Source organism: Chenopodium quinoa, unplaced genomic scaffold (assembly GCF_001683475.1).
Source record: "Chenopodium quinoa cultivar QQ74 unplaced genomic scaffold, ASM168347v1, whole genome shotgun sequence".
Classification (NCBI taxonomy): Eukaryota; Viridiplantae; Streptophyta; class Magnoliopsida; order Caryophyllales; family Amaranthaceae; genus Chenopodium; species Chenopodium quinoa.
In genome coordinates, this window is record NW_018745684.1 from 5417539 (window position 1) to 5429770 (window position 12232).

Consider the following 12232-nt stretch of genomic DNA (forward strand, 5'->3'; position numbering starts at 1 on the left):
AGACTTTCTATGTTTCATTTCCACCCAATCAAACCTCTATCTGTATACTAAGATCTTCATGGAAGCAATGGATAATGCCTCGGATATATCTCTATTTTCACTTCTATTTAACTTTATCTCCGTACAATCAAATCAACAATCAAAGCTTACAGATTTACACTTGAGAAAAAGGAAATAATCAAATAGTTCAGTCTACTCTTCATACCCCAATTTCGGAGTACAAATACGTTAGTCATAGTTCATAAGAAGATCCTCAAGGCCACAAAATGGCAGCAGGATATCTTTCTGAATAAATTGATTAAGCATAGAAATTAAGATTAAAACGATACAAATGGAGATCATATCATCAGAGCACCATGTAAACTTCAGCATTGTAAACAGCCTCCGTTGTTTTAGAAAGTCTCCAATTTTGAAGAATGATTGGATTAAGTCTTCATAGTTCATCCTACAAAGAATTCGGTAAATTAATAGTAGCTCGAAAGAGGCGACACAAAGTGAATCAAGCAATAAAACATATACTCACATACTACCTCCGTTTTGAAAATTTCTGTTCACACACGTTTCTGATAGTTCTCAACACTTTCACTTTATTTCATTTTTGGCAAACCCCTTCTATTATCCATCTCTTATTTCCCTAATATTTAAACTTTTTTCACTCAATCTCTTACTTTATCCACCTTTTTTATTTTAACCCTCCTCTATCTTTTTATACATTGTCTTACTTTATCCACTTTTTTCTTATACCCAATCACCGAATCAACATTCTATCTCCAATTGACTTTGTTTGTGTGTATATACACTAAACAGTAAACGCTAAGAACATTCTAAAATGGAGGTCAACAAATCCAACAATTTTGTCAAGACACAAAAATCAAGTTCCACTTACATGGTAGTCATCCAAGTAATCACGGGGGTCATGCTGCACACCAAAAAAAAAAAAAAAAAAAAAAAAAAAAAAAAAAAAATTGATAGGTTAGAAATCTTGATTTTGAACCTCGAACAAAAGACAATAACTAAATAAACTGTGCTATGAGTCCTTGATTATGCTGTTGTGAATTAGCAAACTAGGAAAAGTGTTTTTAGAAGTGTTAAAAACAGTTTATTTTTGTGATTATAAGACTAATGTTATACATATCAACTTAGATCCCCTCTGAAGCATCCTATTGTTCACTTGAAAACTCTTTTACTTATTCAACCTCATCTGAATTCATGTTTAGTTGCGAAATGAACTTGGTAGCCTTTAACAGAACTTACACTTATCTAAACTAGCTCAACTTCTTAGCTTCTAAATGAACTTATTCTCCTGAAACTTGGTTTTTAAAGGTGTTAAATCCCATGCTTTGAATTGATTGCACCCGTAATATAGCCTCTTTTCAAGTTGACTTTTAGCATTGTTGAAATTACATCTAAAATTGAACAAAAGCACATCCATAACATTTATGTGATCTAATATCTATCCACCGTGAACACCATCTAATGAACAAGTGAACAACAAAAACTTTTAAGCTAGAGTTTCAAATGCAATACCCTTTTATGTCGCCTTCTGTCTCCCCGGCGTAGGTCTCTTTCTCTTCTCCTCCTTTCACCTTCTTCCCTTGCTCTTTGGGCTTCCTGTACATAAGATGTACTAACCAGCTCAGAAATTAACAAGCACAAGCAGCTACCTTCTTAGCCATTGGCCACAGTAGGTTAAAAAAAACTATAATCACCTCTTCCTCCCGAGCTTTTTTCTCTTTTTCAGCTTCCTCAAATGCCTCCTTTTCAGCCTATCATTGTTTCACAATCTGCAGTTAATGCAACGGCAAACAGTTCCATATCGCAGAAGGTAACAAACAGATTTCAGTGTAGATATTGAATCTAAAATTTGTGGTCATTTGACATTATTATCATCAGGTAATGCAATTCGATGGTATAATTCAAGATATTATATAAATTGATATTTACTGGTAACTAATCGAAATTTCGGATCAATTGATACAATATCAATAATTATCATCTATATTGAGGTGATTGATGGGATCAACAACTGTAATATGAAATGTATTTTATCCGCATTTTGATCGTGATTCACTTTATTCTCCTCAAGAGTAATATACAAGGTTTCCAGTAATTCAAAGAAAAAATTGTCAGTCTGCTTTAGTTGCAAGTTGTAACACCTACAGCATTAAGACAACTAAAGTTTATCCTTGAGGAAAGGTCAAAATCTCAAACTGTAAACAGCTTTTTAAAGCGTAAGTGCCTAAAATTGAATAAATAGGTCACTAAGAGCTATCAGCCAAAAACTAATTTCAGTAAAACTTTTTATAAAAAAAAGGTTGATGTTTACTGTTCGCTACACCAGCCAATACAAATAGCTAACACTACCGGCTGTCAAACAAACCAAATGCAGTTTGCAATCAATATATGTTGGCTCATTACCCTAAAATGGCCAATATAGGGGTAATTCAAGCCCCAAGGTAAGCATTGTTTGATGACGAAAAGCTATTCAATTGCTATTTTCAGTTTTACAAGAAATAGGTTAGTACCAAGCTTAAAATACAGCTAGGAAGTGCCAAAACAAGCTACGACTCACCTCCCTGTTATTAGCAAAGTAGTCCTCAACAATTTGTTTTGCATATTGCGGATCATCACAGATTAAAATGTTGTCAAATACTGAACCAGCCTTCACCTGCAATTACAATAGATGTCAAATGTCAAGGCAGCATCTCACATCAGAAACCATCACTATAAACGAGAAAAGAAACAGAAAATTTTGCACTCAACCATATAAGGGTTTTGCACAAGTATCAAAGATTTATTTCCTATCACATTTGAAACAGTATTGATATTCTTAAGTCATGTACAAAACAAAGATAGCTTTATTATATACTTGTTTCGTACATTAAGTTTTACTGATATTAATTTCTAAACTTTAACTGAGAGCTTCAGCAGTTAAAGTTGCATATTAATTTCTAAAGCTGGTAGCCACAGCTCATAGGACATGCAAGTGCACAAACAATGAAAGCTCTTCAAATCAGCATTTAGCAAGCAAATAAAAGTAAGGTTTTTTTTAATACACGCTATTATCAGTATTATGAGAATGGAAACTAACTTAGGTCCATTCTCCAAAGAAGTAGCATTAAGTTCAAAATCTAACCTGCCAAACTTCAATGCCAACGTATTTTACGGGCCTTATCACATAAATATCTGGGTCATCTTCAAACTCTGTCATTAACACAAAAGAATACAATTATTAGTGAACATATCAGAGATAAATAAGAACACCATTCTGCCTGCTCCCACAACCCATAGAAACAGAAAATTCCTCAAAGATTATTACCAAGGATATGCTCCTTCCTCCAGACACCTTTGACAATTTTGAAAAAGAAGGAATCATACCTGGATTGTCAATCCATGGAGTCTTCCACTTTCCTTTGTAGTTGGGGTTCTTGATTTTCTGCAGCAAATAATTTTTTTAGTCTAACATAAGACAAGATACCCAAGGTAACCTCAGTTACAAATACTTGCGAAACATTAAAAACATGTACAAGTAGCACACGACATCACCTTGGGCTTCCATGGTCCTTTGTAAGCAGGATTTGGGATCTTTGGGGCTCGCCAAATTCCATCATCATCTTCATCCCAGTCATCAGGCTGCAAAGTAGTACAAAGTCATAAAGGTTTAATTGTGATCATTCATTTTTCTGCACAACGTATCCGAAAAGCTGCAATGTAACCACCCAAGCTTCGAATGTGCAACATACAACTTTTTTCTTAATAAAAAGGTTGGATGAAAACGTCTAAACTTTATGGATGACTAGAAGCAGATAACCATATTAAATCCTAACAGTAAATACAATAGTGCTAGCCATGCTAAAGCTGCAAACCTTTTTGGCCTTAGGATCAGGTATCTCAGGTGGAATTGAGTCATAGCCCTGCAACATCAACAAAATTATCCCTTATCAAATTACATTATAAAAATAAAAAGGAAAGGCGAAATGATTTAAATTTTCAGATTACTATTTATTTACTGTAGACAGAATTGTACCTCAGGTTTAACGTTGTTAGGATCATCTATATATTCTCTATCATCCCAGTCTGCAGGCTGAACAACAATAATAGAGATGTGTGTTAAAGATCAACCTTGCCAGCTTATGAAGTATCTCATATATAAGGAAAAGGAGTAAAAGAGGTTGCTTCAAAATATTTTTAAATGAACACTGTTAAACTTTGGTCATATACAATTATAAAAAGGTAGCATAGCAACATGAAGAATCGAAGCTTCTAAAAAAAACATATTGATCAATTTAAATAGGAAATGTTTTATACTTGCTTCTTGAAACAAGTAGCTCAAGATTCATTTTAGCTTTCACTATTTACAAGTTCATACCTTTTTTGCTTTAACATCTTTGATCTTTCTTGGAGGAAGAATATCCCAGTCTGTGTATAAGCTTCCTGAATCTCTTTCACGATTATCGACCAGTACACTGTATGTTGCATCTGGCCGAAGGATGAAGGTGTAAAAATGTGTTAGTTTGTCAGTTTCACATTCCAGATCCTTCCTGAATGGATAATTCTGCCCCTGGTAGGACACTATAAGATGAAGCTTTTTGGTCTGTGTGCCACATAGATCTGGTCCAAACATCAAACTACAACAAGGAAAATGAAACTAAGAAATGTGTATCACATGATCAAAAATTACAAAAACTGCAAATCATCCAATAAAACTGGGAGAAGAGATTAGGCAAAAGACATCATACAAGAAAGACCTAGGCTGCATCTATCGAGCTTTGTAATGGCTGAAAATTATTGAGTCCAAAGCGTTTCACTTAACAGGAAATGTGCTAATCATTCAGAAAGGTATGAGCAATAATTGAAAAGGCAATACAAGCACAACCAAGTTAATAAACATGCCTGAGAAAACAACTGCTACATTGTTCTTCACTAGATGTCAAATCTATACTCAAACTGTGTAGACTTGAAAAGTAACAAAGATGTGGAATTGAGGAACTATTATCAAGTTAACAAGAAAAAAATTGAACCTTTTCTCAAAATGTGGAGAATAAGAGGTGTCCTTAGCCATTAGATAAATTCATTTTAATGTGTCGGGTTTCTGTTTCATTAGTAAGTTGTAACTATTCTAAATGGTCAAACTTCATTTATTCAAAAAAAAAAAGGGTCAAATTTCATCAGATATCACACAAATCATTGGATAATTACTTTGTGAATTTTTTTTTATTCTGGAATTGTGCCTGTATTTATGTACTTCAAAGCATCATGGTTTACGTTTTTTCTATATAAATGCGACAGAGCAAAATTATCTAAGTGATCTCAGTTTTTCTTTTTCTTTTTTTCCTCCCTCTCTTTATTTTGCTTCAATTTCACTACCCTCCAGGTTTTTTTTTTTTTATTTTTTTTATTGTAATTTTAGCAAAGTCTTGAAGTATATATGTGAGCATAAAGCTTACTAATATTTTTTAACAAGTAGTGTGATTGACAGCCTGATAATTTTCAAAAGATAAAATCAGCCAACCCAAAAATAGCTTCCCAAGAAGATAACAAACCTGTATGGTGTATCTCCGCCAAATTTCTTTTGATTCACATAACCAGAAAGAAGCTTTATGTAACCTCCCCCACACTCAATATCCTGTTCAAATTTCACTGAGTACTGGAAAACAAGAGTTCTATTCTTGTTGCTAAATTCAGGAATTTTTGCTGATATAGCAAAATGTTTTGCATCTTTATGAGTCTGGATACCTGCAAGATTAAAAACTTCATTTCAATGAATACACAAGAAGTAAAGCATACATGAGCGGGAGTCAGGATCATCAAATCAGTTGGGTGGATGCTAACAATCTGAATACCTAATATAAAGGTTGGAGTGCTAGACATAAGCAAGTCTCCAGCTGGATGTTTTCAGCTTTATGATCTTCTAGGACATATGATTATGGACAAAACAGCCAGTTCTAGGCAGCTCCCATATGCTTAGTTGCTTACATAAGATATAAGCAAGCAAGGTTATGTTTTATATAATTCATCACTTGATTTTGAGAAAATGTTTAGGGGGGTAATTGGGAACAACCAAACAAACACTTTTCTTATTTAGTCCTAGGTAGATTTAACATAAATCTGAGCTTTACATTACCCTATCGATTGGTGAACATTACTCTTCTCAGTCATACATAGATGCATTAAATTTGCTTTGACATAATCTATCAAAAGATCATGACAACAGAAGTACTTGTTTCCCATAGACTAACAATACGTGTTGCTTTGACCTAAATCAATTTTCCGTTGATAAATTTTGGATCTGCTTTCTCTCTGCACCACCCCCCCCCCTCCTCCAAGTGTATGTGAAGCATTATCATGCAAGTTATTTCTCACATTCACGTGTTTCAAAGTCCCCTCTCACAGTTCTTTCATTGACACATTTTGGCAACCTTTTATGCTGTGATACTAATCAAAACCATTTGCCAAAAATACGATGATACGAATCAAAGGCTAACTGATCATCATAAATTAAACAACATGAAATCGAGTATATTGTAATGCGGTCATCATAAGAATAAATTACATGAAACAGCCTACTCAATGAATGCTCAATAGTACTAGAGACAATTTGATCAATACATTCATACAAAGTTTCACTACGCCATAAATAAATAAAAAATAAATAATTCGAAAGCAACAGTTATTACCTTTATCATCAGGATCTCCAGCCCATTTACCAGCAGTATGCTTAAATGTACCTGCCTTTCCTTCACTTCTTTTCCAGTCCGATATAACCCAACGATCCCTCCATCCATCTTCACTTTTACAGAAATTCACAACACCATTTATTACATCAGTAAGTACCCAAATTCGAACACAAATATGCACCCGGAAACACCTAGAGTTGGGTACACCCGAGGGTATTTTTTTTTTCTCTCATTAGCCCATTTTTTTTATCATTTGGAGAATTACAAATGAGCAAGAATTGAACCAATGATCAAAAAAAATTTACCCTTAGGGTACACCTAGCCGGGTGGCCAAATATCATAATTCTAAGTATGAGCAACGTAACATTTATTTCGGAATTCATGACAAAATCACGCATCAATAAGTGTTATTACTGTTCATTCAATGCTTAAATTTCAGTTTTTTAGCTTCTTATATGTAGCCCGACTTCCATAAAACCCAAAGCGATCAAATCATACTGTAATGAACAAAGATAGTTTTCCCAAGAATTAGAAGTTTAGAACAAGATTAGTAAAAAAAAAAAACACAAAAATCATACGAAGTCTCTTCAAAAATTTCAGCTAATGAAATTAATAACGATGGAAATTTAAAAAATTGATACAGTTAAAGAGTTTTACCATCAAATGTCTCTTCAAAAAAGATTTCAGCTTGAGCAAAGGGAAGTAGCAACAACAGCAAAGAAGAGTAGAAGAGCAAGACTAAGAGCTGAAATTCCGCCATTTTTGAGTTGGAGAGAGAAAATTTTAGTGAGTGGGGACAAGACTCAAGAGTGAGTTGGAGAAGAGAAAAAAGGGTAATTGATTGCTATAATTGTATAGACTAGTTGGTTCAACTTTGTGACTTGATGCTATTTCGAACAGTCTAGAAACTTTGTATTTTATTCTCTTTTGGAAAAAAAAATATGTCACGTTTTGATGTTTGATGATTTGAGATGGGAGATTTACTACTTGAGTCAACGTTATTGCTTAATGGACCAATGGGAAATTATAAGCTAATTTAGAAAGCTTCGAGAGTAATTAAATTTATAGAATTAAAGTATTGTTTAGTGTTTAGTGATTTATTAAAAACAAACCACTAAATGTTAGAACTTAGAAGTCGATTGACATAAATAAATTGATTAACATAAAGAACTATAAGTTTTATGTGAGTTGACTAAATATTTCTCAAATGCTTTACTTGACATCCTCCATATAAAATTGATTTTCAAGTCATTTATTAATGTGAGGTGAAATTAATTCAAGTTCAATAAAATTAAAGTGAAGAGATTTATAGAACACGACTTTGACCTTTATCTCAATGAGTGTATTGAGATCAAAGATCCTAGCACTTTGAATATTTATACATTTTAAAATTTTAAGTGTAGATGATAGTTAGTTTAGTTGGTTAAAGAAATGATACTCAATATTCGAGATTGAATCTCATCTACATTATTTTTTTCTCGTGGTTCTCTCTACACCAAAAAAGTGGGGAAACAAAATATTAAGTAATGGTTGTTGAAATTAAACTTCTGCCAATTACAAAAAAAAGTGTTTGTTTTAAAATTACATATATTAATAATTTAACTAGTGATTAACCCGGGCATTGCCCCGGGGTACTACTTTTATTGTTGTGCAACTGCTAATTTTAAGAGCATCTAATACTTTGTATTATAATATTATTTATTGTGCAAGGTTAAAGCATAATTGACAATTAGCCTAGATGGTTAAACAATAACTTTTTTTTTAAGAGGTCAAGTGTTCGAACCTTCTCATACACAATTTTTTCCAATATAGTTGAGACAACTTGGAGTATTGTTTGTTGTGTGGATGACGTGGCACATTGAAATGTTGATTGGATGACGTGGCATAATAAGAAATTGAGTGAGTGACGTGGCGAAATGAGGGGATATACGTAGCGTATAGACGTTTTTAGAAACGTCTTTTAATATATTAGTATAGATAATTTCTACTTGATATCCTATTAAAATTAGCTTTACCAATGATATACTCTTCTTATTTTTATTTACCAACTGTAGTGATTGTACTATTCTACTTTGTGCTTAAGAAGTTAAGAGGTACAATTAGAGGTGTCCACCGTGCGAGTCGTGCGAGCTGGGTTAGGGTTAGGTGGGTCGCGGGTTGGGGTTTCATGACACACGGCACGACACACGTAGGGTAGGGTGGGCCGGGTCGTGGGTTGGGTCGGAGAAGTTGGACACACCAGGGTTAGGTTCGTGGGTTAGACGAGTCGTGGGTGGGTCGAGCTGGGTTTGTGGGTTAGACGGATCGTGGGTGGGTCGAGCTGGGTTTGTGGGTTAGACGGGTCATGGGTGGGTCGAGCTAGGTTCATGGGTTAGACGGGTCAAGGTGGGTTAGTGAGTTAGGGTGGGTCGAAGGGTGGGTTAGTGGGTTAGGGTCGGGTGGGTTTGTGGGTTAGGTGGGTTAGGGTCGGGTGGGTTAGTGGGTTAGGGTCGGGTGGGTTTGTGGGTTAGGTGGGTTAGGGTCGGGTGGGTTTGTGGGTTAGGGTCGGGTGGGTTCGTGGGTTAGGGTCGGGTGGGTTGTGTGGTGTTTTAATTTTTACAAAATTAACAATTTGATGGCTTGCTCTTAATTAAGATGCCTACGTATCCTTATATTATAAAATAAGGAATCAAAGCCAGCGTAGTTCTTATATTGTACTTCTTTTGAAATTTGGGGGGGGGGCTTGGACCTATCTTTAGAAAACTAAAATTTAATTTTGCAATTAAATTGTAATTTTCGAAAAATAAGTTGCCTACGTATCCCGAAAGAATCAAAGCCCACGTAGTTCTTAGCGTACCTGATTTAGACTTTTCTAGCCACCCATGTTTGTTGCATCATCATCCCCGGAAGCTGCATCATCCGTTGACGACTCCAATATCATCACAGGATCATCTTCATCGTCTTCGTCTTCCTTTAAACCTTGAGTTCTTCTTTCAGCTTGATCCCAATCTTTCTTACAAACACAAATTTGAATGCTTTCCGGAGTTAAGCGAGATCTTTTTTCATCTAACACTCTTCTACCTGCACTAAAAGCAGACTCGGAAGCAACAGATGAAGCGGGAACTGCAAGTATATCTTTTGCAATTCTCGCCAATATAGGAAAACTTTTTTTATGTTCTTGCCACCATTTTATAATTTGAAAGTTGTTGTTGGTCTCATGTTGATATGACAAATAATCATTAATAGCAAGTGTTGAAGAAGATGATGATGAGAATGATGTAGATGCTTTGTGTTTTTTTTTCATAACTTTATCAAGAAAACCAAATCTAGAATCGGAAGTGCTAGTAGTAGTTGGTGTTGCCAAATCAAAACCATAAATAGATGCATAATGATCATAAAGGTCTCCCAAAACAGATTTGCATTTGTTAATATATTCACTAACATCATAATCGATACTTAAACTTGTATAATAAAATTCTAAAAGATTTTCCAAACCTTCAGCTTTGACACCGGGGTCAAGAATAGCAGCAATTCCATAAATGATTGGAAATTCACTAAAATAAGTATGCCACTTACGTTTCATGCTATCAAGAACGGGACGAAGTCCATCAATCTTCATATGCTCTTCGATGGTGTGAACAACTTTAACACACTCAATTATGACTAAATGAACGTTAGGCTCATAAATATAAGAGAAAATATGAGTTGCACTATCAAAAGCATTTAAAACATCACGAACAAAAGAAGCATTAGTCCAATGACTTTCGGTTATTAACTCAGTAGGATCAACACGAGTCTCATTGTAAAGTTGGGTCAAAATATCACGATACTTTATAGCATCACTCAACAACTTGAAAGTAGAATTCCAACGGGTAGGGGTATCAATAGACCATTGTCTTTTCTTAAGACCTCTCTCTTTACACATAGCTATGTACTTTCTTCTAACTGACTGAGTAATCCTAATCCATTTTATAACTGTTCTAATTGGGTTTAGCAATGGTTGCAACTCCTTTGGCTACCACTTCGACCACCACTTCGACCACCACTCCTTTGGCTACCACTTCGACCACCACTTTGACTCCTTCCCATTCCTCCTCTTGAGCTCATTTTTTTTTGTATGATTACTAATTATAATATGGAGAAGAACTTTTTTTTTTTAGAATCTTAAGAATACTAATAATAATATTAAGGAGATTTTTTTTAACAAAAATATAACTCTATATAACACTTGAGAATTTGAGAACAATAAGAATTTTTAAGTAAGAGAGAAAGAAAGCTTGAATTTGTGTGGAAATTTGAGTGAAATGGAATTGGTATTTATAGGAAAAATAGAATGGATGATCATACACTTAAAAAACTAGCCGTTAGATACAAAAAACTAGCCGTTAGATACAAAAAACTAGCCGTTTTTTTTTTAAAATGGATGTTAGGCCGTGCGGGCCGTGCGGGTCGTGCGAATTGTGCGGGCTGTGCGGGCCGTGCGGGTTGTGCCGGCCGTGCGGGTTGGGTGGGTCATGCGTGCGGGTTGGGTGGGTCATGCGTGCGGGTTAGGTGGGTTGGCTCGTGCGGGTTGGGTGGGTCATTCGTGCGGGTGGGCCGTGCGGGCTGGGTTGTGCCAGGTGGGTCGGGTTAGGTGGGTTCACGGGCTAGGTGTGTCGAATTAAATGAGTCAAAACGGGTTGTGCGATTTGGGTCGAATCAAACGGGTTAAACTGAGCTGGGTTGAAATGGGTTGTGTCGAAAATTTTGGACCCACGACACAACCCGGACTAAATCCGAGCTGTGCCGGGCTGTGCCGGATTGAAACCGGGTCGGACCCACGTGACCCACCAGCCGTGCGAGTTAGGGTGGGCTGGGTCCAACCCGGCCCACTGGCCACCTCTAGGTACAATGATCTAAAAGTCAACCAAGGGTTCCTAAAGTCCATTTTTCTATTTCAAGTCAAAGATATCACTATGAATAAGAATCATTTGAGGAAATGAATAAGAATTAGAAATCTTAAATAGATGAATTTGTTGAAAACAAAACATAATAATAATTAGTTTGAAAAAGTTACATCAACGTCAACTTCAATAATATTATACTGCATATATTTAACTTAGAATATGTTAAATAAAAATAGACATAAATATTTTGATAAGTTAAAATTCGATTTTTTTTTCTTTAATAAGTAATCCTGATTTAATTGGTACAAGTACAACCATACCGAGTAAGACTTGGTGACTTTTCCCAAATTCCAGATTTAGAGCTTTTGCTATGAATGCCAAATGGGGGGATTAATAAAGTACAACAAAATCTCTTGAAGAGTTGAAGATAAACAAGATTCAAACATTTATGGTCTTAAAGAGATGAAATTAGGATACATTGAAATGTGAACGAAACAACAAGAATTCTTTCAAATTAGTACACCATTTAATCCATTCAATGAAAACCCAAGCTGGTCCAAGGAAAAATCTCCCTTAAAAGAAGGTGCAAACAGGATACAGAGTTGCATTTTACAGCATATCTCATGGACCACTGTAAAGAGTTGATCACATTCTTAGCCTTGGACCACACTTGAACTTCGAAAATATTTC

General features: G+C 35.2%; 1 protein-coding gene across 2 annotated transcripts; it reads right to left on the minus strand.

The window, feature by feature from the left end:
- Positions 1-59: 59 nt before the first annotated feature.
- Positions 60-7542, minus strand: LOC110718082 (calreticulin-3-like). 2 transcript variants are annotated; one of them, XM_021896881.1, is made up of 14 exons: positions 7335-7541; positions 6678-6785; positions 5544-5736; positions 4370-4628; positions 4028-4084; positions 3867-3914; positions 3547-3633; positions 3379-3436; positions 3137-3204; positions 2573-2668; positions 1710-1766; positions 1528-1611; positions 887-919; positions 60-445 (listed from the first exon to the last, which is right to left on the minus strand). In XM_021896881.1, exons 1-14 carry the CDS (start codon positions 7435-7437, stop codon positions 434-436), a joined length of 1263 nt encoding a protein of 420 aa, XP_021752573.1. In that variant the 5' UTR covers positions 7438-7541; the 3' UTR covers positions 60-433. The 2 variants fall into 2 exon arrangements, with proteins under 2 accessions (XP_021752573.1, XP_021752574.1); XM_021896882.1 differs by lacking the exons at positions 60-445; positions 887-919; positions 1528-1611 and having other exon boundaries at positions 1710-1784; positions 7335-7542.
- Positions 7543-12232: the final 4690 nt, after the last annotated feature.